At 50.8% G+C, this 27,201-nt stretch overlaps 1 protein-coding gene across 1 annotated transcript in view; it reads right to left on the bottom strand.

Annotated features, from left to right (window-relative positions):
- The window catches only part of SGSM1 (small G protein signaling modulator 1), a 92,467-nt gene that overhangs the window by 30,101 nt on the left and 35,165 nt on the right, over positions 1-27,201 (bottom strand). The window contains exons 4-14 of the mRNA XM_087423594.1: positions 25,334-25,486; positions 21,895-21,962; positions 21,480-21,625; positions 21,216-21,347; positions 18,318-18,442; positions 13,297-13,364; positions 12,022-12,185; positions 11,708-11,840; positions 6,193-6,357; positions 3,963-4,101; positions 1,541-1,605 (exon numbers count right to left, since the gene is read on the bottom strand). Coding sequence (XP_087279720.1) covers positions 1,541-1,605; positions 3,963-4,101; positions 6,193-6,357; positions 11,708-11,840; positions 12,022-12,185; positions 13,297-13,364; positions 18,318-18,442; positions 21,216-21,347; positions 21,480-21,625; positions 21,895-21,962; positions 25,334-25,486 — 1,358 coding nt within the window. The remainder of the gene's footprint in view (positions 1-1,540; positions 1,606-3,962; positions 4,102-6,192; positions 6,358-11,707; positions 11,841-12,021; positions 12,186-13,296; positions 13,365-18,317; positions 18,443-21,215; positions 21,348-21,479; positions 21,626-21,894; positions 21,963-25,333; positions 25,487-27,201) is intronic.

Below are 27,201 nucleotides of genomic sequence, written 5' to 3' on the forward strand. Positions count from 1 at the left end.
CCCGCCAAGTCAGGAACCAGGAGATGCACCCGGTCTGCTCTCAAAGATGGCCCTGCACTCTTACAGGAATGCCCGCCTGCCTGCCACCCTTCTCCCGCTCCACTGTCAGCACCTGAGGGCACAGCACCTGGCACACAGGAGGCACTCAGCAAATACCACCTGTGTTTGCCCTGACCATGCCCCTTCCCTCTGGCTCTCCCCTGTCGTCTCATTCACAACTCCCAGAGAGGACTCTGGACCTTGTGGAGCCTGAAGACTCATCCTACCAACCATGGGGATAATGGTGATGATGATGATGACAATGATGGTGATGATGACGACGACAGTGATGATGCTATAATAGCTAACATATCTACAGCACATACTAAGTGGCAGGGAGCTGTTCCCAGAGCTTACAAAACTTAACTCACTTAATTCTCACCACAATCCTATGGAGCAGGGACTCTTATCATACTCTTATCTATAAGATGGGGAAACTGAGGCGCAGACTGCTTTCATCACTTGCCCAGATCACATCGCTGGGAATTATGGAGTTGGGGTTTGAACCTGAGCCACCCGGCTCCAGAACCTGGGCTCTCAACCACCACCAGGGATGAGCCACGTTGCGGGACGACATCACTCAAGACCCATCTTGGTCCCCTCCCCTGCCTCCAAGAGGCTCTCCACTTGCGTTCCAGAAATACTTCCCAATGCCTGCTCCATGCCAGGCCCTGTGTCAGGCACTGAGGATGGGTGGTGACAGAACAGATAAAAACCTGGCTCTTGAGGGGCTCACCCTCTCCCTGCCTCTCCAGGTACTCAGGGAAATGACCTGCACTGTTTCGCAAGCCCATGCAGGATCTATTAACACTTTTCTAGAATCCCTGAAAATACACATGTTATATCTCCCCCATCTAGGCTGAGAGGCTGGGGAAATAAAACCTGTTAAGAATCAGTACAACAAAGTGGAAAAAACAGAGCCTTTGCAGTCAGGCAGGCCTGGGGTTGAGTCCCAGGTCTGCTGGTTATTAGCTGTGTGACCTTGGGCAAGTCACTTCACCTCTCTGTGCCTTAGTTTCCTCATTTGTTAAATGGAAATAGTCAGAGTCCCTGTATGATGAACTTAATTTTTAAGTTCTTGGGAAGGGATCAGCCACTTTATTCTTCTGCTTCTGTCCACGGGAGAAGGGAACTGGCACTTAATGAGCACCTACGACATGCAATGCTAGGGGCTTCATAAATGCTTCTCATTCAATCCTGAAAACAGACCCTCTGTGCTGGGGATGAGATGTTGATTAAATCTCACCCCTGCCACCAAGGAGGCCCATTGTTCACTGCCCTCTCTTAGGGCTGAGGGATACAATTTATCGTCAATCTGTAGATGAGGAAATTGAGGCTCCGAGAAGTTAACATAACTTCACCAAGAGTAGACATCTAGGAAATAGAGCAGCAGGGGTCCAAATGCCAGAGCCAGGCCCCTTCCCCTGATAGTGCTCGCATACAGTAGGCACTCAATAAATGCTCCCTGGAGACCACAATGGCAAATAAGGCCAATACGCACATCCATAGAAGGCTCTGGAGAGGATCTGGTACTTCATATTGTCACAGAGCAGCTTCAGGGGGGCCCTGCGAGTGGGGGAAGAAGCAGACACTTAGAACAGACCCACACGCAGTCCTGGTTTCCTGGAGAGGAGCACAATCCGTTATCTCCAGGGAGGAGACTAAAACCAGCCAGGCAAGGGGACTGGGGAGGTATTGTTTCTACCCATACAGCATCACCGCCCCTTCCGCTATTAGCTTGAGAGTCACCCCCTCCCCAACCCTCTGTCCCTATGGTTTGGGTGGCTTATTCTACCTAGTACCTGACTCAATCATAGTGATTGGGTCAGAGGTGGTCATGTGACCCAACCTGGGCCAATGAGAATCAGCCCTGGGACTTTTGTTGAAACTACTGAGACACATACACTCTTTTTTCTGCTTGAGTTTCTAAGCCGGTGGAATACAGGGCAGTGGCTGCTGGATCCATTTTTGCCACTGCATAGGAAGGGTCTGCCTGAGAATGAAACCATCACAGAGGAAAGCAGAGCCAAGAGCAGAGAAACAGAGACATTCCTGTTTTGAGCATCTGGATCCAGCCATGCCTGAAGCCACTGCACCTCTGGACTTCTCAGTTCTGTCAAGAGATTTTCTTTTTTACTTGAACCAGCTTGAAGTGGGTTTCCCTCGCTTGCAGGAAGAGTTCTGACTTCTAAAGTGACCCAATTGAACCAAACTGAGCCAAACCAGGATTCAGAGTCTGGCTGACTACAAAGTAGGTGATGCCCTAGAACTTCTCCTTGCGTGGGAATTTTGGGGGGCTTTTATGGCTGAAAGAGGAGGGAGGATTAAGGCTCCAGCACTGTTGGAGAAAACAAAGACTGCTGAAGGGAGTGTTGTACATTCTTGCAAAGACCGGGGGCGGGGGGGAATATCTGCATATATATTCTCAAGATGTCCCAGGGGACAGCCAGGAAAATCCAGGGAGACAGAGGAGGAGGCGTGGCTGAAGTCCTCCAGTTATGCACATGGACGCATTAAACATTAAAGTCGCCCTCTTTGTGCCCTCAGATTCGTGAGGCTCAGGCTGGCTCAGATTACATAAGAACAGCATCACAGTGACAGCTGTCCCACTGTGGACTTGGCTATCTGTAAGTGACGGGCTACCTCCTATCGCTACAGGCGTGTAACCAGATGCTATGAGAGGGGGTACTATGTTAGAACAGAATTTTTCAATGGTCTTTGGACCACCAGCCCAAGAATCACTTGGAATTTCTCCAACACGTGGATTCTCCAGCTCTGCACAGACCTGCTCAATCAGGACCCCTAGGAGGTAGTCCAGGAACCAGTAGGGTTTGCTCCCTCCCTCAGGTGATTCTGATGCACATTAAAATACGAGACTCTCCAATTACATCAGTGCTTCTTAAACTTAAAAGTACACGCAGGATCTTGGGATCTTGTTGACTGCAGATTCGCTTCAGTAGGTCTGGGACGAGGGACTCAGGGTCTGCTCAGGTGATGATCTTGCTGGTCCACAGCCCACACGCTGAAAGCCAGGGCTTAGCTGACTTCAAAATTTTGGTGCCAGCCCCCACCCCTTGCACTCCTATGACTGGACCACCCAATGGGACAGAGGCCCAGCAAGTTTAAAAGGACTCCATTCTCCCAGGCCAGGCTGGGCTGCATTAGTGGAAAACAAGCCCAGTCTCATCAATTGTCTCAGTGGTTCTGAAGAGACAAAAGCTCTATGGGCAAGGAGAGAGACGAGCTGGGGATTTAACTTTATACAGTAAAATAATAAGTGTAATCTAGTGAACATTACACATGCTGGCCACTTTAAACCATTCTTTGATTTGTCATTACAGTAGCTATATGAAGTAAGCATTAGTATCCCCATTTGGTGGAGAGGCAAACTGAGGCATGTATATTAAGTAATGTTTCTGGTTTCTGCCTTCCAGGAGCATGGTAGATTGCATTTCCTGGCGCCTTGTGGGTGAGGCCAATGAGTTGTGAGTAGAAATGACATGTGCCATTTTGGGACTGGAGCATTTAATTGTTGGGCCAAGTCCCTCCAGAGCTGCTGTTCTCTCTGTCACTGTGACTGGCAACATTCAAGATGGCAGCCATCAGCTTAATGTGGAGAAAGCAGAGCCCCCAGCTGACCCATGATAGACACATAGCATGCGTGATAAATAACCCTTTGTTGTAATGAGCCACTGAGATTTTAGGCCTGTTTGTTACTGCGACATAACGTTGTTTATCCTGACTGATACATGTAAGGAAGCCCCAACAGCTAGGACTTCACAGGACCTGGATTTAACCCAGACCTGCATGATTCCACAGCCTCTGTTCACTCTTCTGAATTCAGTGCAGGGCAAGAAATGGGTATCTCTAAATCTTTGGTAAATCCTTCAGGTCCCTCCTTCCACAGCTCAAGCCCCTCATACCTCTCATGGTTGCAGCCGTTGGTTGAGCCACCATCGCCTGAGCCGCTCTGTGAACAGGATGAGCAGGAGGATTTCCGGGGGCTGGGTTGCCATAGAGATGGCAGGTTGCTCACGGAGACATCCATCAGGTCCTGGGGGACTGTGGAGGACAGAAGGGGCAGAGGAAGAGCCCTGGTTAGGCCTATGTGGGTCACAGAAACCTCTCCCCAAAGCAAGCAGCTCACTCCCAGGCCAGCACAGGGAGAGAGAAAGACCCCAGATGTCACAGTGGGAAACAGTGACCACAAATCATTGTCCGACCCAGGTCTTTAAACCCACCTGTTCCAATGAAAGCCACCACCAAGATTTGGGACCCCCAGCAGATGGGAAGAGCTGATGACAGCCGAAGAGAGAGGGAGAGAACAGAGAGAAACCAGAGCCAGGAAAACAGGCCCAATCCCAGAGTAGGAGGCCAAGCCTCACCATGTTGTCATTCAGTTGTCCTCCTAGGAGTTTGGCAGGAAAGAAGGGGACTCTTTCTCTGGGTGAGAGAGTCTCTGGTGGTGAGACAGAGGGGAGCCCGACTCCACAGGTGAGGCAGGGAACCCAAGGGCAAGAGACCCAGTGGAGTTCTCCTGATGGGGTCAGGGGACACCTGCACTGTCCGTGGTCCTGAGCCCTACAGCTGCTCCACCAAGCAGGTCTCAAACACATTGGTGAGCCCCCAGAATCATGTTGGGGGCTTGTTAGAAAGCCGTATGCCTGTATCCCACCCCTGACCTACTAAATTAAAACCTCCCGGAGATACAGCCCTTGAGTCTGTATTTCAAAAACAACTTGGAGATAGCAGTCATGTTCAAGAACCAAGAGGATACGACTGATCTCCCAACTCTTGGGCATTGGTGACTCCTGGTCAACTGCCCCCAGGATACAGCATTTATAGTGTCCCTAATTGTTTTCTTGCCCAGCTCCATGGGAAGCACAGCATCTGCCACACTGCAGAACAAACACATTGGTGACATAGGCATTATAATTTTTATAGTGAACTTCCTGGCCTCTTGGCAATTCTAGACAGGTGCAAAAAAATTGTTTCCTCCAGGGCAGGGCTTAGTAAATATTTTCCATAAAGGGCCAGGTAGAAAATATTTCAGGGTTTATGAGCCATTGGGTAGCAATCATAACCACTCAACTCTGCTGTCATAGTGCAAAAGTAGCCATAAACCAAATGCAAACAAATGAGCATGGGTATGTCCTAAGAAAACTTTATTTATGAACACTGGAATGTGAGTTTAATATCATCTTCATGTCACAAAATATTATTCTTCTGATTTTTGCAATCATTTAAAAACATAAAAACCATTCTTAGCTCGTGGGCTGTACAGAATGAGGCTGGATTTGGCTCGTGGGCCATAGTTTGCCAAGCCTTGCTCTAGGACATTAAGAGGGGTGCACATATGCCCCATATGCCATGCCTCCTCAAGGATGATTGGTGATACCTGGCCTCTTCCCTCGGGCTCCAAGGGGAAGGGGAGTTGTGGACCCGGCCCCACTCATCAGAGCTCGGTAGCTGACAGGGTCCACTGCTACCCACTGACAGAGTAGAAAGCTGCCTACAGAATGAGGTTCTAGGGCTGGCCCCGTGGCTTAGCAGTTAAGTGCGTGCGCTCCGCTGCTGGCGGCCAGGGTTCGGATCCCGGGCGCGCACCGACGCACCGCTTCTCCGGCCATGTTGAGGCCGCGTCCCACATACAGCAACTAGAAGGATGTGCAGCTATGACATACAACTGTCTACTGGGGCTTTGGAGGGAAAAAATAAATGAATAAAATCTTTAAAAAAAAAAAAAGAAAAAGAATGAGGTTCTGGGGGCCACCACAAGTGGCTTGTTACACTACTCCTCCTCAGACAGACTCACCAATGAGCTGGCCAAGAAAGGCCAGTAAGCCCCTATAACATGCTCTGGAAAAATGTCCCCAGTTCTTAGCCAATCTCAGGGAAGCACCGATCAGTTGCACCCAGGTATGGCAAACAGGCCCCCACGCCCGGCCCCTCACACCCTGCAGACATCACCAATCAATCCCTTTGCTGCTGAACCCACCACACTCCAAGCTGTGTCCTGCAGGCGGAGGCTGGACAGCGTGAGGACATCAATTTGTCTCCCAAATCCATCTTCCCCGGGACCAACACTCAAATGACAACATGGCAGAGGTGGCCAGCACCCAGCCCCGGGGGTGGGAGGAGCCCAGACATTACTGGGGGGCTGCTGCTTCAGGTTCGGCATGGGGAGGATGGCGTCCCATCTGGCTTGTGCCCACCTACTGCCCCTGGCCACCACCAGCACGGACTGGCCCACAGGAACCACCATCCAGGCAGGGCCCATGGAGACAGCGGAAGTGCTGCCCAAGGGGTCGGGAGCAACTTAAAAGACAAAATAAAAAGCATCAGTGAAATGGAAGGTCTAAGGTGGGTGGAACATTGAAATAGCCAGAAGAACCAATTCCTGGAGGCTTGAACCTTTCCCCTGCCCGCCTCCACACAGCTCCCACGTATTGTGTTTGATTAGAGGGAGAAAGAATGCTGATATTTATCAAGTGCCTAACCATGTCTACCTAGGCAAGATAAACAAAAGAAAAAATAAACAAACGGGACAACATCAAACTAAAAAGCTTCTGCACAGCTAAGGAAACCATCAACAAAACGAAAAGACAACCTAACAATTGGGAGAAAGATATTTGCAAATCATAAATCTGAGACGCAAGTAATATCCACTATATAAAGAACTCACACAACTCAACAACAAAAAAACAAACAACTCAATTAAAAAATGGGCAAAGGATCTGAACAGACATTTTTCCAAAGAAGATATACAGACGGCCAACAGGCACATGAAAAGATGTTCAACATCACTAATTATTAGGGAAATGCAAATCAAAACTACAGTGAGATATTACCTCTCACCCATCAGAATGGTTATTATTAAACAGACAAGAAATAAGTGTTGGAGAGGATGTGGAAAAAAGGGAACCTACATACACCGCTGGTGGGAGTGCAAACTTGGTGCAGCCACTATGGAAAACAGTATGGAGATTCCTCAAAAAATTAAAAATAAAAATACCATATGATCCAGCTATTCCACTGCTGGGTATTTATCCAAAGAACATGAAATCAACAATACAAAGAGATTTATGCATCTCTATGTTCATTGTAGCATTATTCACAATAGCCAAGACGTGGAAACAACCTAAGCACTCATCAATGGATGAATGGATAAAGATGTGGTATATATACAATGGAATACTACTCAGCCACAAAAAAGATGAAATCGTGCCATTTGCAACAACATGGATGGACCTTGAGGGTATTATGCTAAGTGAAATAAGTCAGAGGGAGAAAGTCAAATACCACAGGATCTCACTCATAAGTGGAAGATAAAAACAACACACACACACACACACACACAGATACAGAGATTAGATTGGTGGTTACCAGAGGGGAAGGGGGGAGGGAGGAGGGGGAAAGGGCTGACAGGGCACATGTGTGTGGTGATGGATGGTAATTAGTCTTTGGGGGGTGAACATGATGTACTCTACACAGAAATCAAAACATGATATACACCTGAATTTATATAATGTTATAAACCAATGTGACCTCAATAAAAAATAAAATGTCCAAAAAAAGTGCCTAGTATGTGCTGGGTGCCACACTTTGCAGGGGACTGCCTTATCAGCCTTAATGACCCCGTAAGGGATGCATTTCTTCTCCCATTTTGCAGAAGAGAAAACTGAGGCTCAGACTGATGACACAACTTCATCACCCAAAGCCCCACCAGGTAGGAACTGGCATAGCTGGTCTTCTTGACTGACGTGCCCCCTTCTCTTTCTACCACCAACAGCTATCACTTACTGAACACAAGTACTATCATTATTCCCTTTTACAGATTAGGAAACTGAGGCACAGAGAGTTTAAGCAGCATGTCCAAGACCACCCAGCTAATAAGTGGTGGAGCTGGGATTCCAACCCAGGGGATCGGACCCCCAGATCCTATATTCATACTCAGCTGTTCTCCCCTTGGCTGCTGTCTCTCCATACCATCCTTGCCTTAGACCGCTGGTTTTCTACTTGGGCAATTTTGGCCCCCCAAGGGACATTTGGTGACGTCTGGAGACATATTTCGTTGTCACAACTTGAGGATTAGCCAGATGCTACCAACATCCAGTGGTAGAGGCCAGGGATGCAGCTCAACATCCTAAATTGCACAAGACTCGCCCCCATACACACAACCACTCAGGCCAAAAGTTAACAGCGCTGAGGCTATGCAACCTGCACTAGACCAGCACCGTCCAATACAAATACAAATCAAGTCATCTGCATCATTTAAAATCTAGTAGCCACATCAAAAAGGTAAAACGAAACGGGTGAAATCAATCTCGACAAACTATTCTGTTTAACCCAGTATTTCCAAAATGGTATCATTTTGACATATAATCAACATGAGATTATTAATGAGATATTTTATATTCTTTTTCTTCTGGACCAAGTCTTCAAAATCCAGACTGTATTTTACACTGACAGCACATCTCCATTTGGACCAGACGCATTTCAAGTGCTCAGGAGCCACACGTTGCTCGGACTGTCATCCCAGAGAGTAGAGAGAGAGTCGCAGCCACAGAGGAGTCCAAAGTGCCCTTCTCTGACTGTGAGCCTGTCTGAATGCTCTAGAACTTGTCTTCGCCTCCTCTGGGCACAAGGGGCAGGCAAAGACCCAGGTGGTGGAGACAGAGGTGAGAAGACTCTGAAAGGGAGTTGAGAGCCATCTGTGGCCACATCTTCCCTCCCACGGGGGGAAACTCTTCTCTCTCATTATTTAAAGCAAGCATCTGCAAACTTTTTCTATAAAGGGCCAGATAGCAAATATTTTTGGCTTTGTGGGCCCTACGGTCTCTGTTCCAACTATTCCCCTCTGCTGCTGTGGCGTGAAGGCAGCCACAGACAATATGTAAATGAATGGGTGTGGCCCTGTTCCAATAAAACTTCATTTACAAATACAGCTGCCGAAGGCTGAATTTAGCCCAGAGGAAGGGCTCTGAGGATTTCTGATTTACGCACTTTTTCAGAAAGGACTTCAAAGATGAAAAGCACAAGTGTAAAGATTGTCTTTTGTTAACTCTGTGAGGCTCAGGCCCCTGAGGAAATCAACCAGGGACAGGGAGTCACCATTTCCATGTGGGCTGAATCTGACCTTGACCATGAAGGACGTGGAACCACCATGCCCTCCTCCACTCCGTCAAAACAGTCCGCATGGAGTGGTTGTCGAGGCACCAGCTCTGGAGCCAGAACACCCGGGTTCAAATTCCAGCCATGCCAAGGATTAGCTGTGCAACCCTGGGCCAGTTTCTGAACCTTTCTGTGCCTCAGTTTCCTCCTCTGAAAAATGGAGGATGGCGATGACAATGCACCTGCCTGGGAGGGCTGTGGCGAGGATTAAATGAATTAGGCCACGGAGAGAGCACAGAAGTGGGCGTGGCACACAGTGGCACTTAATACACGATACCTACTACTGCTCATGGAGCATCTGTCCAGTGTCACCTTAGGCGTTTGAAGTATCATCGCCCTGACTCCTCAGAATATGGTCCTGGGAGGGTGTGCTGTAATCCCCATTCTACAGACAGAGGCCTGGAGAGGGCAAGTCACTGGGCCACATTGTGGTGGCAGACTTGAATGCAGGGACATGTTCTTTTCTCTAAACCAGCAGTTCCCAGCCAGGGGCAATTCTGCCTCCAAAGGACATTTGGCAATGCCTAGAGACATTTCTGGTTGCCACAATGTGGTGGGGCATGGGGGTGGGCTTTGCTACTTGGTACCTAGTGGGTGGAGAACAGAGATGCTGTTCAATATCCTACAATGCACAGGACAGCCCCCACCACACAGCATTGTGCCATGTGAAATGTCAGTCGTGCTAAGCTTGAGAAGCCCTGTTCTAAATAAACTGATTTAGCTGGGGTTTCCTCAAAGGCAGACAAGGATTCAAGTGCAAGTAGTTAATATGGGAGGTGTTCCCAAGAAGCATGGCTAGGGGAGACAGGAAGACAGAGTACCAGGTTAGTTATGTGCAAGTTACCACTATGGGCTGTGGGAGACGTGCAGAACACACATTCCAGAGTTTTCTCACCTGAGGGGTGAGGGAGCTGGGGCCTTTATACACCGACTCCTGTCAGTCATTGGCTGAGGAGTGGCCCAGGGAGACACTGGTTCCCTGACACTTCTAATCCACCACACCTTTGGGCAGAAGGACCCTGGCAGCTGGAGAAACCCCCCAGGCAAAGACACAGGAAGGCTGGGAGCTGGCAGTGGAGCGGGGTGCACAGAGGGCTGTGGGTGGGCACAGCTGGCGTCTGTTCCACTGGCACCTGCAGAACCACAACAGGCTAACACAGATATTCTCCAAATCAGCAAGACATCCAGCCCCCAGCCCGGCTTCCAGCAGGAGCCTGCAAATTATTTGTTGGATGTGCCCTGTGGAGAGAGCTGCCTGGGAAGGCAGCCACAGGCATCTGGCCCCTCTGATGAATCAGCTCTCGGGGGGGCTGTGTGAGCCGTGGTACCGCGGACAGGCTGGGATGGCTCCAGACCCTGATCCTAGGCGGGAAGGAACCCGGTAATGGACACCTCAGGACACTCCTCATGACGCAGGAACACAAGGCTGCACTCCTAACTGCCCTTGAAGGAATATAGGTGTGAAAACAGGCTAATCCAAGCAACACGAGAGCTCACCACCAAGCCTGCTCCGCACCTCAGACCCGACTCAGCGATGGGCGAGAGGGGGGGCATTAAGCGGCCTGGCACGATTAGTCCAACCTCGCCAGGGTGGACGTCTGCTTTCAGAGAGCCTCTCACTGCCCAGCTGTGGTCACTGAAGCAAAGGGCAGCTCAGAGCCATTACCCGCCAGGTGGGAACAGCAGAGCCGCAGAGGCTTAGATAAAACGAGGTTAACAGAAGGAACCTATAACTTCATATTGATTTGTTTAACAGACAGCCACGCAGGGCTTAACAGATGCCGGGCCTCCTCCTGAGAACTTTTCAAATATTAATTCATTTAATCCTTGTAATAAGCCCACGGTAATGACAATCTTAACAGTACCCGTTTCCATTAACTAAGCATCTATTTCACGGCAGTTGCCACGCAAATTGTATATCATCTCGTGTGCCAGCACTGCGTGCCTTGCTTCCCCTCTGCTGTTTGACGACCACTTACTTGAGGGCCTACTGTGTGCAAGGCCTTAATTTATGGCTTTACACTGATCACCTCATAATCTTCTTGAATCCATACAATAATGTATTGAGGTACAATAATAATAAGAACAATATAATAGCAGCTAACATTTGAGTGTTCTGTGCCAACTGCTGTATCTTATTTAGTCCTCATAATGACCCTACGAAATAGGTGCTATGAACATGCCCATTTTACAGATGAGAAAACTGAGGCACAGAGAGGTTAAGTGGCTTGCCCAAGTTCCACCAGGATTCCAGGGCCCACGTCACTGCTGCTACCCCACGCCACCTTGCCCCCAGTGGCATCTTTATTAGCTAAGCAAAGAGTGGTTATTGGTTCTCATTTGGGGGAACCCGAGGCCGCCAAGATACTAACTTCCTGATTCCAGGTCCCCCCGCTGGCCCCAGACCTCTTGTCCTCCAGTTCCAAACGCCTGGAGTCGTTTTCAGGATCGGCCCACAGGCGGATCCCTGGGGCCCAGGGACAGGGCAGCTTACCGAATTCCGACTGCGTGCTGGGGTAGATGATCCTGAACACGTAATCCGTGGCCTCATCATCCTCCTTGTCTGAAGACGTGGACTCAGCGGACCCCTGCGGGCTTCGCTTGCGCAGTCTGGGAAATACTTTGCCCTGAAAGTACACGTCCCAGAGCACGGTCCCCGGGACACACCTGTCCCTCCAACCTGCACAGCCTGAGGGTCTCGGTGGGGCGTGCACGAGCTCACAAAGCCACAGAAGGGCCTGTGGGCAAAAATGACACTCCCCGTGGCTGATCCCACCCCGGCCTCCCTGGGCCCCCATGGTCACTCACCTTCCCCCGCTGGGACCAGAGCGGCGGGTCCAGCTGCCCGTGAGGGAGCAGCCCATTCTCCAGGCACGACAGGAACTGCAGGAGGTGGCCTCCCTTGGGGAAGCGGAAGGGCGGCCTCTGGATCCCGTCCTGGCTGACCAACACCACCGTCCCGCCGCTGTCCACTGCCACCGCGAGCCGGCCAGAGGAGACCCAGTGGGAAGTCACTATGAGGCACGGTGACGGGCCCTCCCGGCAAACACATCCCCCAGGCATGCGAGCCAGACCCATGGACCCGCTCCCTCCAAGGCTCTGAGAGAGGCCTGGGCAGAAGGTCAGGGGCAGTTTTGACCTCCCAAGTCCCCCTCATCCCACCTGCCATCATCGTTGACTGGGGAACTACAGGACAAGGTCAAGGAGAGTGTGTGACCTCCCTGAAGTCACCCACCAAAGGAAAATACTGCCCCAAACACTCTATGCCCCTCGGCACCCTCCACAAATCTACCTGACCTATTTTTGTATGGAGGCTTTCCGACCTGCCCCAACTCTGGCAAGTTGACTCTCACTAGCATGTATTGAGCACTTACTGTATATAAGCACAGCACGTTAAAGGCATTGTCTAATTGTAATACTCAAAATAGCCTTCTGAGGCATATCTATTATTGCCTCTTTTATAATTGATGAAACTGAGGCCCAGAGAGGTTATGTAACTCCCCCAGGGTCACACAGCTGGTAAGTGGCAGGGCCTGGACCTGGGTCTCTCTCATTAAATAAGTTTTGTGCCTGGGTGGGGCACAGATCAATGCGTTCTAAAGCAGGGTGGCCCTCTGCTTGTTCAGAATATACCTTCATTGAGCTTTAAAGAACAACTCAGGTTATTAATCCCAGGTCCTCAGAGCACCAGCTTTGGAGTGACAGAGACCTGGGTTCAAGTCCAGGTTCTGGAGCTTACAGGCGGTGTGACCTTGTGCCAAGCTGCTTCTTCACCTGTCAAATGGGAATGACGGCGCCCCCACCACTGGGTGGTTGTGACGATTAAATAACAAGCATGCAAATATTTAGAACCAGGCTTGGTACATCGTAAGCACTCAGTAAGTATCAGCAACTAACACCATGGGTTTGATGGTGAGCCCTTAACATACGTCATCTGATCCTCACAACAACCCCATGAGAGATGCTGTTATGATCCCCATTCTATAGATGGGGAAACTGAGCCTCAGAGAGGTGAGGTCACTTGGTTGAGGTTACACAGATAATAATAAACCCCCAGCCCGAGCTCCCCCCCGCGGTCCCCACCTTGCTGGTGGCAGTGTAGGTAGACGATCTCCTCCAGGCGGATGGTCATGGCGTAGTCCCAGTACACGCTGGAAGGGGAGGGAGGGTTAGGCCTGCGGGATGCCTGCCCACCTCATCATGGGGAGGGCCGAGGAGGCCAGAAGAGGAGGCCCACCTGTTCCCAACATCCAGCTCCCAGTCTTCCCAGACTCAATCTCCCCTTCTGACCCCAGCACCCCAATTTCCCAAGGAACCCCCTCTTTTACCCCCAGTCCTTGTGGCTGAGGCTGACCCCACCCACCCTCCAACCCAGGACTCCAGGAATGGCCATCTGACCCAGGCCTGGCCAAGCAGCCTAGTCCATTGTTCTGGCCACAGTGATTGGTTCAGGGATGGCCCCATGACCCAAGCAGAACCAATGAGATTCAATTATTGGATTTATGTTAGAATTACTGGGGAAGAGATGCTCGTTTCTGCTAGGAGGGTAGTGGTAAGGATGACAGAAGAAAAAGCCTGCCTGAGAACGGAGTCACCAGTCAGGAAAGCAGAGCCAAGAGATGGAAAGAGTTCAGATCTTCATTATTCAAGTCCCTGGATCCAGCCATGCCTGAAGCCACTGCCTCTGGATTTCTCAGTTCATGTGAGCAAATGCTAAGTCAGCTTGAGTTTGGTTTTCTGTCACTGATATCTAAGAGTCTTGACTAACTCAGACCCTAACTCCAGGCCACCACGTGTCCATGTTGGAATAGCCGCTCAACAGCCTTGACTTCACAGGTCCTAGCAGAGTGACTTGAAGGCTTCTATGAGCCTCAGTTTCCTCCTCTGTAAAATGGGGATGATAACAATACCCACTGCATAGTGTTGCTGTGAGGATTAAATGGAATCACATCTTTGAAGGGGTCAACACAGCACTGATATATAAAACAGGACTCAGTTAATGGTCCCTGGATTACTTACCTAAGATTTTCCATTTCCAGCTCAAAGCCCACCTCTGTCTTGAAAGAGATTGCTTTTCCCCTCAGAACACAATGAGAGGTGGGGACCACAGCCATTTGGGTTTTGCAGCAGCCACGGGGATGCACTGCTCTGGTCCCCTTTGGGAGACCTTGCCGTGGGAAGCAGAGTTGACCAAGAGCTTCAGAGGCCACCGCTCTGGATGCCACCATGTTTGTGCCCAGGCCACGCTTCCCTCGGCTGTTCTCAGGCAAGACTGAGCATGTGGGGGAGCCAGTGCAGGCCTATTCCTGGGGACAGGGGACTCCTTCAATGGTCAACTTTAGCCCAGGGACTCTCAAATTATCTGGCCAAACGTTCTCAGAACTGCTCTGTGTCTGAGACTCTTCCTGCCCAACCTCTCTTCCTTCTCGCTTTCCCTTCACAGGGGTCAGACCAGCTTTGTGGTCTGAAGGCTTTCCCTGTCTCCTCACTTCCATCCTTCACAGGAGCCTCCCCCACTAAGTTTCTCTGCACGCCTAATCCTCTCTTGGTGTCTGCTTCTCGGAGGACCCAAACCAACACAGGCTTCAAGGTTAGACAGGCCACCCACATTGAACCAGCCCCTCCCCCTCTCTGGGCCTCAGTTTCCCTAGCTGTGAAATGAGGAAGTTGGAACAGAGGCTCCCAAGGGCCCCTCCTGCACTGGTCTGTACCAGAATCAGCCTCACCAGGGTCCACGGAGTGTATGTCCTAGGAGGATGGTCAAGTACACAACACAAGCGTTTTCAGAGCAGCGGCCTCCGCCGAGCCCTTCACACGCCGACTCTCGGCCAGGAGGTCCTCCCTGGGCACCCACATCGTGCCCATCACACAGGGCTGCAACTGCCTGTGTTCTCCTCTGTCTCCCCAAGGGCTGCTGAACCCCGGAGAGGGACTGGGTTTTGTTCACTTCTGTAAGATGCTCAGAGAATGTTCAAGTGAATGGTGAATGCCGGGCTCCAGGATGCCCAGTAAAGAAGCAACTCTCCAGCCACCACCAGACACCAGCGAAGAGGAGCTCTGTGGCCACAGTCCCTTTGGGTCTGTGTTAACTAACACCAATGGCCCCCATGGCTGAGAGGCCTGTCCAGGCGCCAGGCTCCCTGCTAAGGGCTTTACATGCATTTTCGCATTGAAACCTCCCCACATGTCTATTCAGAGGTTCCATTACTACATCCCCATTTTACAGATGAACAAACTGAGGCTCAGGGAGGTGAAGTAGATTGTCCAAGGAAGGAGCGAGAGCTGAGTTTCTATTTTCCTTTTCCAGGTTTTAACAGCTTCCTAGAGTGGAATTTCTAGGTCATCTGGTGAGGGTCATGTAAAAAACTTCCAAACTGGTTTTTAAAGTGGTTATACCACCAGCAGCGTATGAGGGTTCCAGCTGCTCCGCACGGCAGGGCTGAGATTGGAGCCAAGTCCAACCTGCCTCCAGAGCTCAAATGTCCACCTCTGTGGTGATATTTCCTCTTGAACATTAGGATACCCGGCTGGGAGTTACGGTCCTGGTTGTGTAAGAGGGAGGGCTGGCTGGGAAAAGAGAGAAGGGGTCCTGAGCTGCCTCCAAGGACCACCTCCCTTATCTCCACTGTTCCTTGGTCCTCAAGGGGAGGCTGGAGCCCCTGGGTGCCCCGCCTCGCCGCACACATTTCTGACACCTGGCTGTTCCTCCTCCACTGGGCCCTGGTTCCAGGCACAGGTAACAAGGATAAACGGAGGTTCAGAGCCCAGGGCTAGGAAAGTCCCCGGTCCCACTGGCAGTGACCTTGGAAGTGCAGATTCAGCTGCAACTAAATATGGAAGCTCCTGAGATGAGCCTGCTCACAGAGCAAAAGATGATGCAGAAACAGGGAGTCCCCGACAATCTGAGCTGGAGGAGGGGTGCTGGGCAACCATTCGGTCCAGTGCCGCTCCCAAAACACTAGCATCCAAAGTTCTCTGCCCATACAATCCCGGGCTTAAGTCCAACCAACACACAGGGTCCTCGGGCAGTGGAAAGCTTTTTCATTTTATTTTTGTGTGTGTGTGAGGAAGATTAGCCCTGAGCTAACATCCGTGCTTATCCTCCTCCTTTTGCTGAGGAAGACCGGCCCTGGGCTGACATCTATTGCCAATCCTCCTTTTTTTTTTTTTTTAACCTTTTTTCTCCCCAAAGCCCCAGTAGATAGTTGTATGTCATAGCTGCACATCCTTCTAGTTGCTGTATGTGGGACGCGGCCTCAGCATGGCTGGAGAAGCCGTGCGTCGGTGCGTGCCTGGGATCTGAACTTGGGCCGCCAGCAGCGGAGAGCGTGCACTTAACTGCTAAGCCACGGGGCCGGCCCATGTGGAAAGCTTTGATGGTTGGCCAAAGACAATTCATTGTTTGAGGAGCCCCTGTAGACCCTTGGGAACCCTTGAGTTCTGGGGAGATCATCTTGTCCAAGCCCCTTGACAGAAGGGGGAAACTGAGGCCCAGAGGGGGGGAGTAATGCACCCTAGGTCACCCAGCGAGGTAAGGGCCGAGCAAGAACTTGGTCCTATGACATATACTTACCCATTTACTTGATAATTCATTGTCTCCTCCAGCATAATGTAAATACAACGTAAGCTCTGAGAAGGTAAAGACTCCTCTCCTTCTATTCATCTATGTCTCTTGTATCTAGCACAGGGCCTGGCTTATAGCGGGTGCTCAGTTAATATTCAGTGAATGACTCCAGGTTCCCTGACCTCCATGCTCTGTTTCACAAAGATTATCTGAGCACCTACTACGTGCTCGATCTATGGCAGGTGCTGGGAGAAGATGTGAGCAAGACAGGATCGTGCCTTCATGGAACTGAGGTCCGGAGGGCGAGGCGGTCAGTACACGAGCAGGTACAGATCTATGATGTGACTACGATTTTGCAAATGCCACAAAGGAGATTCAGGGCTCCATGTGGGCCGAACTCAGCCGGGAGGTCAGGGAAGGTCAGACACCAAGGTTTCAGATGAATGAGCGGAGATGAGGTTCCAGCCCAACAGCATCTCCTCGGCCCTCACACTGTTCCTCTGTGAGCGTCTCTTGTTCAGAAACTCCGGAGTCTGGCTGCAGCTGAGTTATCTGGCCCAGACTAGGACCGACTGCACCTCCCACTGACCCTCTCCGAGGACAGATGGCAACCTCTGCACAGGAAGTGACCAGCTCAGAGAATGGTATTCATCGCACCAAGGCCTGGTGTCAATTGCACTGAAGCCATTAACATTAATTTAACATTAAACAGAACACAGTAACAGTGTTCTGGTTACGTTCCTTGGAAAGAGTCTCTCTGCATAGATGAAATCCTATGATGTGTGCACGCTGCTACGGAATAACATGTAGGGCAGAAGGATGGCTGGATGGCTATGAAGGCTGGGTGATGGGTTCTCGAGCCTTGTCTATTTTTATGTTGGAAATTCTTCATGATAAAACGTTTTTAAGAAAGCAAGAGAATGTAAAAGAAAAATAGGATGAGACATAGACTCAGAGCAGCAAAAACCATCGCTTCTCCTCCGCACCGGCTGCTGAGACGCCTCCAGCTGAAATAATCAGGCCGGCCGCACCTCTGCACGGTGGCTTCCATTTGTCCTTCCTAAAGCCTTCCCTAAATGGGCTGGAACACAGGGGATTGCAGCAGGTATCGCTGGTCCCTGTGTTTCTTTGGAGCCTGCCTCCAAAGCCTTTTCTGGGTCTTGTAAATCGCAGGATGTCACAGGAGATGCGGCCCTGGGCCAGACGCCCACCAACCAACAACTCCTGCCTGCCCTTTTCACCAAGTGATGGGAAAGGCGGCAGCAGATGGGGGCATATTTGCCATGGGTGGGCTTACGAGATCTTTGTAAAGCTGTCTCTCTGGGTGGTGTTTTGAGTGGGGCTCTGCCTAACTCTTATATCCTAAGATTCTCCCAGTCGGTTTCCGGATCCTTCTGAGTCCTGAGTTACCCTGAGGCCACAGCGGCAGGGAGGCTGGGCCAAGTGGCTGTACCAACCAGAGCAGCGGGCAGAGGCAGGGCACAAAGGACGGGGCACAAACGTCCCCGTGCCGAGGGGAGGGTCCCGGGGGACGCCCTACCTCTTCTCATAGTCCAGGTCTCCCACAGACCCGTTCATCAGCTGGTTGGGCGTCCACTTCAAGGTCATGACGTCCGCCGTCTGGTGCAGGGACAGGTACCCCGGCACAGCTTCCATGTCATCCCTCTGCAGAGAGAGGAGGACTCAGGCCTGGTTGTAGTCACAGTGGCCAGTCACAGTGGACGGGGGCCCTGGCCCATGTGACTCAAGGACACATAACCAGAAGCAAGAGGTCATTCCCTCCAAGGCCACGGCCATTTGGGAGACCCTGAGCCTCCTTCCAGGTGGCCACGCTAAGCAACGCTGTGTGCAGTCACCCACCCAGGAGGGTTCTATAGAGTCCAGCGGTGGAAGCCACCCACCCCAACCCCTTCCCACTCACACACTCACACCTCCCTCCTGAGGTCCAGGGCCCCCGCTGCAGGGGCCGGGCCGGGGGGTCTTTAGATCCAGGAACAGGCTCTGTCCCTCTCAACCTCACCCTCTCCTTAACAGAAGGCATCGTTTTGGCCAGTCTTAAGGGAAAAAGAAACGGCAGCAGAGCCCCATCTCCCATCCCATGGACATTATCCAGAAGCCCCCTCCCTAGATACCCCCACCACACTCCCCACCCAGCAGCCTGACCCTTTGCCTTCCACAATTTCCCTGCAGAGCGTCTCACCTGCTCTGTCTCATCCCTGGTGGAATGTGGTGGAGGGGGTGTCTCCAAGCCTCACACACAGAAGAGGCAGCCTCTCCACCCACTCCACCTCAACAACATGTGGAGACAGACAACTAACATTTACTGAGCACCTAGTGTGCAATCAGCATGGCTCAACATCACATACATCGTCTCGATTTAACCACACATGCCGGCCACCCCGTGAGGGAGCACCATTGCAGTATCTCATCAATGCTAAGATGCACATTTGTTTTTCGCATTTCAATGCACCTAAAATGGGGATGCATCTTGTAATCAGCAGCATCTCACAACTGTAGCTGTCATTGCCTGATCTCGTGCAAACTCTGTCACAGCTGTTCCTATTGTGATTTCAGTTAAGTTTTGTGCATGGTTGTTACTTCGCATGTGGAGTACAGGTGCTATTTTAAATGCCTTCAAAAAGGTGAGACTGTGATTCAGCTTTGATTTGAAAAGTTGTTGCGTACATAGAAAGGCTGGGAACAGAGCAATGGAGCGCTGACGTGATACTGGTGAAGCAGACACATTATTCACCACTGCAGGAAGCCCACAGCTCCAGATTTTCTCGCAAAGCAACAAGAAGTGCACACGCCTGCAAGAAATGTCGCACCTCCCGAGCTCTTGATCAGAGGTCGGCAAACTTTTCCGTAAAGGCTCAGATAGGGAATAATTTTCCCTTTGTGAGCCACACAGGCTCAGTTGCAACCACTCAACTCTGCCATTGTAGTGTGAAAGCAGCCATACACAATGTAAACGAATGGGCACGGCTGTGTTCCAATAAAACTTTATTTACAAAAACAAGTGGAGGGCCACAGTCGGCCCACGGGCTATGGTTTGTTGACCCTTTCTCTTGATGCAACAGAAAATGATGTTAGGTGGAAAAATAGGGACAGCGATGACTCTAAGTCAAAAAATGATACAGAAGATTGGGCCCTGAAATGTGAAGAAGTTTTAGGACTATCTTAACTAATGTATTTCAATTATTTTTTCCCTTGTGTATACTTATAAGAGTAATGTATGATTTAAAAAAAAACTATATCCAATGAAGTCTCAAAGAGCTCTTCCAAAAAATGTAAAATAAAATTTCCAAGTAGTGAGAAAACACTGTATATAATTTAATAGCACTTTTTATTTCCTGATGGTTTTGTTAAAAATGGTGCATCTTAAATTCGTGGCTTCTTAGGCTGAGGAGAGAGGGTCTTGTACCCATTGTGATGCCGATACTGAGGCTCAGAGGGAGAAGCGACCTTCTCAGGGTCACCCAGTGATTGCAGCTGTGACCAGAGAACTGGAGTGGCCGACAGCTCTCCGCTGCTTCCTTCCAGCTGAGCCCAACACCAGCTGACCTTAATGGTCCCAGGGAGGGGACAGCAAAGGAGATACCCCATGAGGGTAGGGGCTCTGTGTGCCTCACTCACCACCACCCATCCAGGGGCCTGGCCCAGCGCTGGGACAGAGAGGGTGATTGGTAAATGGCACAGACTCTGGCAGTGGTTGGCCTGAATCCAGATCATAACTCTGCCCCTTACTCCCCCGGTCTGGGCCTCAGCGCTATCATCAGTGATAATACTACTTGCCTCAAATGGTTGTTGTGAGGTTTAAATGACTCAGTACAGGTAAAGGGACTTAGCACGGTGCCTGCAACATAGGAAGCGCTCAATAAATATTAGCCGTGAAGATGTTTATCCTGATGCCTTAAGCATCCAGTGTCTAGCAGGTTCAGTAAAAATGTCTGCTGAATGAGTGAGCCATAACAAGAGAGAATGGATAGATGACTAGGTGGACACGTGGATGGATAGATGGACTGGAAAATAAACGGACAAATGGATGGATGGATGGATGGATGGATGGGTGGATGTAAAGATGGGTAGATGGATGAAAGGATGGATGGGTAGGTGGATATAAACACAGGCAGGTGGATAAAGGAATGGTGGGTGGATGCATGGATAGAGGGACGGGTGGATATAGAGACTGGAAGGGAGTTGACTGGCTGGCTGGCTGAGCTATGGATGGATGGAGGGATAGAAGGAAATACTGGCATATAGATGAATGGATGGAGAGATGGAAATATTGGCAGATGAATGAATGATGGGTGAGTGGATGGATGGGTAGATGGATGGATGACTGACTGGATGGGCAACCTGGAGCCAGAGGGAACTCCTCCTCCATAACCTGGAGCCAGACCTCAGCGGAAGATCAGGGCCCCAGATGAACTCTCACCGGCTGAACCAGAACGTTGTTCTTGCCATAGAGCAGGGTCGCCCGGGAGTTCTGGTGCAGGGACTCCACATAGTCGCGTGCAGAGAGGGACGGCCGGTCATCCATGCTGCCACTCGAATGCCTCTTCTGGATCTGGCAGTGTGAGGGGAGGTGGAGGACGAGGCCTGGAGTGACCGTGAAGCTCCCACCCCATTCCCCGCCTCCATGCCAAGTCCAGAACCCAGCCTAACTCCCTCCCGGGGCCCCACCATCCACCCCACTCACACAGAGGGCTGGCCGCTTGGTGGGCGAGTCCTGCCGCAGGTGCGAGCTGTGGATGCGGTGCCTCTGGACAAGCTCGTCGGCCGAGGGGTCAGTCCAGAAGTGATCCGCGGTCTTCATCTTGGTGTACTCCAGGGCACAGGGCCCCACTGTGGGGCAGACGGGGGCTGGGAATCTACAGCCCCGGAAAGTCCGCCCTCCCGTCTACCACCAGATGGGCCACGCATTTCACTGCCCCTCCCGTCCAGCCAGCTAGGATGCCCCAGGGAGAGACCAGAACAAGACCCAGGAGCAAGCGACAGAGAACAGGTAGGTTTTGATGGGGGAATCTGGATGGAGGTGAGAGAGGCCCTCAGGAGGTGCCCCTGTGAGCCAAGACCAGAGATCCAGATGAAGCTCAGAGCACTGGACCACCTACCCAACAATGATGCAAGGATGGGGCCGTCCACAGGGTCCATCAGCAGAGCTTCCTTCTCATAGTATTTACTAGCGAGAGGAAAGGACATGCGGGTTAGGATGGTGACCAGCAGAGGGCACACAATCCACTAGGGCCTGGCCTTAGGAGCAGACAGACTGGGTTCAAGTCCCTCTTGGCACCCAGTTCCCTCTGGGCCCCCGCTGCCCCATCTGTACAGTGGATGATAATCTTATATTCATAGGGCTGTCGGAAGGACTTTTGGGAGAGACCACAGATGTAGGGCACTTAGCACAGTGCCTGGCCTGTAACTCCTCCACACGTGGCTGCGATATAGGCTTCATGAGAGTAACAGGAACGATCATTAGATGGCGGCTGAGGCCTGGCTGGTTCTGTCTGCTTCTCCCACATCTTCCATTTCAGACGGGAAGTCGCTTAGAGGCCCAGATGATGTCTGCGCCCTTCTAATATCATTGAGGCAATAAAATGCTTTTTTAGCTGTGGTGTGTACCGAAAAGCTGTATTAACAGGGCTTCCTGCCCGGATAACTAATGTGGACGATGCTGGCCTGACACGCTCAAAAATGCCCCCTGACTTCCTGCTCTTCAAAATAATGCGTGGGGCCGTCATTATACAATGTTGGTGCTGAGGGTTTTGGAGTTCTGTGTGGTGGTTTCCAATTCCTTGAAAACTCATACAGTCTAGAAACAGGATAAGAATATCAGTTGGAAAGGACCTCATTCTGACCTCCTGAGGGATCTCAGGCCCAGGGAGGGGAAATGACTTGTTAGAGGCCACACAGCAGGCAGATGCAGGCTTGGGCTACAGCCAGCTGGCTGGGCTCTTCCCATCCTACAGCAGGGGGTGAAGAACACAGGATCTGCAGCCAGACAGACTGAGTGGGAGCCCAGCTCGGCCACTCCCTCCGTTGCTGTGTGTCCCTGGGCAGGTGACTACCCTCTCTGAGCTTCGTGTCCTCAGCTGTAAAATCGGAAGAAGGCCAGAACCCGCCTGCCAAGGTCGCTGGGAGGATTAAAGGTTGACCTGCATGGATAGCAACAGCACAGCCTGACACCAGGAAGTTCTCCCTAAACGGCAGCAACATCACTGTAATTTTCCCCCAAGGAAATCTTCCACGAACCAGAATATCGGCCGGAGCAGAACTTACACGCGCTGGACGTGCTCAACATCAAGTTTATGCATTTTGGTGTCAGATCTGAAGATAATACTTTGCGACACTTTCCACTCCACCACTCAGTTTCCATTCCAAAAATCAGCAGTTACCTGATCCTAAAGCTTGGAAAGGCTGTCAAAAAATAGCACGTAGAGGGGCCGGCCCGTGGCGCAGGCGGTTAAGTGCACGCGCTCCTCTGAAGCGGCCCGGGGTTCGCCGGTTCAGATCCCGGGCGCGCACCCACACACTGCTTGGCGAGCCATGCTGTGGCGGCGTCCCATATAAAGCAGAGGAAGATGGGCGTGGATGTTAGCCCAGGGCCAGTCTTCCTCAGCAAAAAGAGGAAGATTGGCAGATGTTAGCTCAGGGCTGATCTTCCTCACCAAAAAAAAAAAAAAAAAAAAAAAGCATGTAGGGTTGGGAGCAAGATGTGACTATGAAGAGCAGCCCAAGGGAGTGTCTCTGGGGTGAAGGGTTCTTTGGAACAGTTCTGTATCCTGAGTGTGGTGTGGGTTACAGGAAACCATCCGTATGTTAAAATTTCATAGAACTATGGAGCAAACAACAATAAAAAAATGAGTGCGTATAAACGCTGTGAAATCCAAACACAGTTTAGTTGACAGTATTATACCAAGGGCAGTTTCCTGGTTTTGAGACTTGAACTATGGTTATGTGGGATGCCCTCATTGAGGGTGGCTGAGAACTCTCTGCACTCACGTGGCAACTTCTGCATGAATCTAAAATTCAAAGTTTAATGAAGAAATAGCAGGTTGGCATTGCTGCCCAAATAGATTACTAATTCCTTTTGGCCGACTTATTCACCAGGAAAACACAGAGCAGCAGCTAGAGAGGCTCTGGACCCATACCAGGGCAGGGGCAGAGACGGGTTACCATTTACTAGCAGGTGAGGAGGTTAACTGGAGCGCCAGAGCCTGGATTTCTTTCAGTTCCTCTCCTGCCTCCGGGCCTTTGCACCTGCTGCTCTCTTCACTGGGAATACTCTTTTCCCCATCCCCTTCACCTGGTTAATGCCTACACGCCCTTCAAATTGAAGGTTAACTGTCACCTCTTCCAGAACACTTTCCCTCATTACCCACCAGTCTTGGAACACATCACAAATTATCACAATTACTATTTGCCTGTTTTCCCTGCTACAACGTGTGCTTCATGAAGGGAAGGACTTTGCTCTGTACTTTCACACATATTTGTCTAGCAAACAGGCAAAGAATAAAAGATAATAATAACACACACTGTGTGTGAAGATGTGGTTAAACAGGCACTTTCATATATTGAAAGATGGGGAAAATCTCAGATATTTCTCTCTCTCTCTGTCTTTGTCTTTCTCTTGGGTTGGAAAGGAGTGCCAGCCATGAGGAATCTCAGACTATAGATTCGCCAGTGGCTCCCCACTGCCCTTGACATAATATCCAAGCTCGTTAACATGACAAATAAGACCAGTGTATCCCTGAAATCTAGGTGAGTTCCTGGAACACAGTAGGTGCTCATTAAATATTTATTGGCTGAATGAATGAATGCATGGATGGATGCTTGCCAGGAGGACTCATATGATAAAACTTTTACACCAGGTTAATCTGAGCTAGGAGAGAAAATGTAATAAGCATCACAATGCATTTCCAAAATGCTGTGTACGTGCTACCTCCCCTTCTCGCCTCTTCTCCAGAGTGGCAGCAATCCCCATCCCGTTTACCAAAAGAGACAACAGAGGCACAGAGAGGCTAAGCGACTCCCCTAGGGCCACACAGCGAGAAGACTGTAGGCTTAGTTCATGGGAAAAGGAAGATTCCTAAGATTGCAAGACTCTTATACCCCACCCCAAATCCAAAGACGCTGCATTGCTATTAAGCACCTGAATCCTCCCAAGGTTCAGAGTCAAACATCCAGAAGGCCTTATTCAATCACTTTCTTTTTTTTTTTTTTTTAATTTTTTTTTTTTATTTTCCCCCCAAAGCCCCAGTAGATAGTTGTATGTCATAGTTGCACATCCTTCTAGTTGCTGCACGTGGGACACAGCCGCAGCATGGTCGGAGAAGCGGTGCGTCAGTGCACGCCCGGGATCCGAACCCAGGCCGCCAGCAGCGGAGCGCGTGCACTCAACCGCTAAGCCACGGGCCGGCCCTCAATCACTTTCAAATCAAGTGCATGTCAGAGGATAAAAGAGAAAGGGGCTTGGTGCAAGAGGGTGCAACTCCCCGGAGGGCCAGCAGGTGGAGGCAAAGCACACCCAGGCCTCCCGTCTTCCCTGCTCACCTGCTGTTTTCCACCAGGTAATGCACGATTTTGTCCAGGACCTTCTCAAACAAGGCTGTGCGGATCCACAGGTGCTTGATGGCGAGCGGGGACAGGCTGGGCAGCTTTGGAAGCTTCCGCACATTCTCCTGGAGGCCCTGGATCTGGTTTCGCCTTCAAGACCAGTAAGGAGGAGAATAGATATTCACAAAAGAGGAGATCCGACAGGACCAATAAGCAAATGGGAAAATGCTCAGCCTCTCTAGGAAACGGAGGAATGGCAACTAAACAACAAGAGCCCATATTGCTCCTGGCAGATGGGTAAGGAGTTGAAAAAATAATGATACCCAGAGAGCATGAAGATATGGTAAAACAGACACTTTCATAGACTGTTGATGGCAAGCCAGATTCTCATACCGATATTTCTCTTTCCCTCTCTCTCTCTCGCCTCCTCTCTCCCCCCAGCCCTTGCTGGAAAGGAGTGCTGGTCGAGAAGAGTCTCGGATTATAGATCCTTCAGTGGCTCCCCAAAGCCTTGAGGAGCAAGTTTTTTTTTTTTTTTTTTTTTTTGGTGAGGAAGAGTGGCTTTGAGCTAACAGCTGTTGCCAATCTTCCTCTTTTTGCTTGAGGAAGATTAGCCCTGAGCTAACATGTGCACCAATCTTCCTCTATTTTGTATGCAGGTCACCGCCACAGCATGGCTTGATGAGCAGTGTGTAGGTCCGTACCCGGGATCCGAACCCGTGAGCCCTGGGCCACTGAAGCCGAGCACACAAACTTAATCACTATGCCAATGGCCGGCTCCGAGCAGCAAGCTTTTTAACTTGATGGGCAGGGCGCTCCATGACCTTGTCCCTGTTCACCTCTCCAGCCATCTCCTTATCACCGCCCCCTCTGATCCCATGATCCTGACAGAGACATCTGCAGATCCCTGAGGCCACCAGGCTCTCCTCTGAGAACCTTCCATGAGCTGCTGCTTCCTGGTTTCCCTCCACACCCCATTCCCAGGCTGACCCCTTCTGACTCCGAGAGGGCATCACCTCTTGGACCAGCCAGAGCTGGGGAGGGGCCCCTCCTCTGTGCTCCCTCAGCCTGTGTGGCTTAATCCCTGCTCACTTTTCTGTTGCCCCTCTAGACTGTGACCTTGAGAGTATGGACTAAGTGATTCAATTATTTTTTATATAAAATACTGAGAGTCCACCACGTGGCAAGCATGGACCCTCTTCATGGCCATGTCTCCAGGGCCTAGCACAGGGCCTGGCATATAGGAGAGGCCCAGTAAATATGTTCGTGAATGAGTGATTGCATGAAGGAATGAATGGTTCCCCCTTACCACTGGCATGGGCACCTCCAATTCCTCCACTAGAAAGTCACTCCCAATATCAAGAAAGGCCTGTGGAAATCCATCCCTCTAAGAAGTGATCAGCAAACACCTGGGAATTAAGCAGATGGCCTGGAAGGCACCTGAAGACCAGGTGGCTCAGAAGACAGATTCCTAAAGGGAGTTGGCAACGCCAAATCCAGAGCCCTGCCCATCATGCCATCTGGCCAGCAGCCCTGGGCAGGCAGGGCCTGAGGACAAGGAAAGCACCATTTCTCCTTCAGTGAAGCGGAGTAATCACCATGGCACAGACGGTAAACGCATGGCACGCGTGTCTCTCTCTCCCTTGCCTCACCTGTGACAGACATGTCTAATCAATCCACGCACTCTTTCCCATGAGGCCCAATCACAGCTCCAGAACCTTTCACAACACAGTCCTCTGGGCAGCCACTGGCACCACCTGGAGCTGAAACCTGTTTGCCATCCCCGACCAGGCTCCAGGTTGAGGGTCTGGCTGTGCAGTCGGGGCTCTAGGGGGTGGCTCTGGCGGGAGGGGCTCATGTACACC

This window comes from Ceratotherium simum, chromosome 35, assembly GCF_057802395.1.
Source record: "Ceratotherium simum simum isolate JZ-2026a chromosome 35, ASM5780239v1, whole genome shotgun sequence".
Lineage (NCBI taxonomy): Eukaryota > Metazoa > Chordata > Mammalia > Perissodactyla > Rhinocerotidae > Ceratotherium > Ceratotherium simum.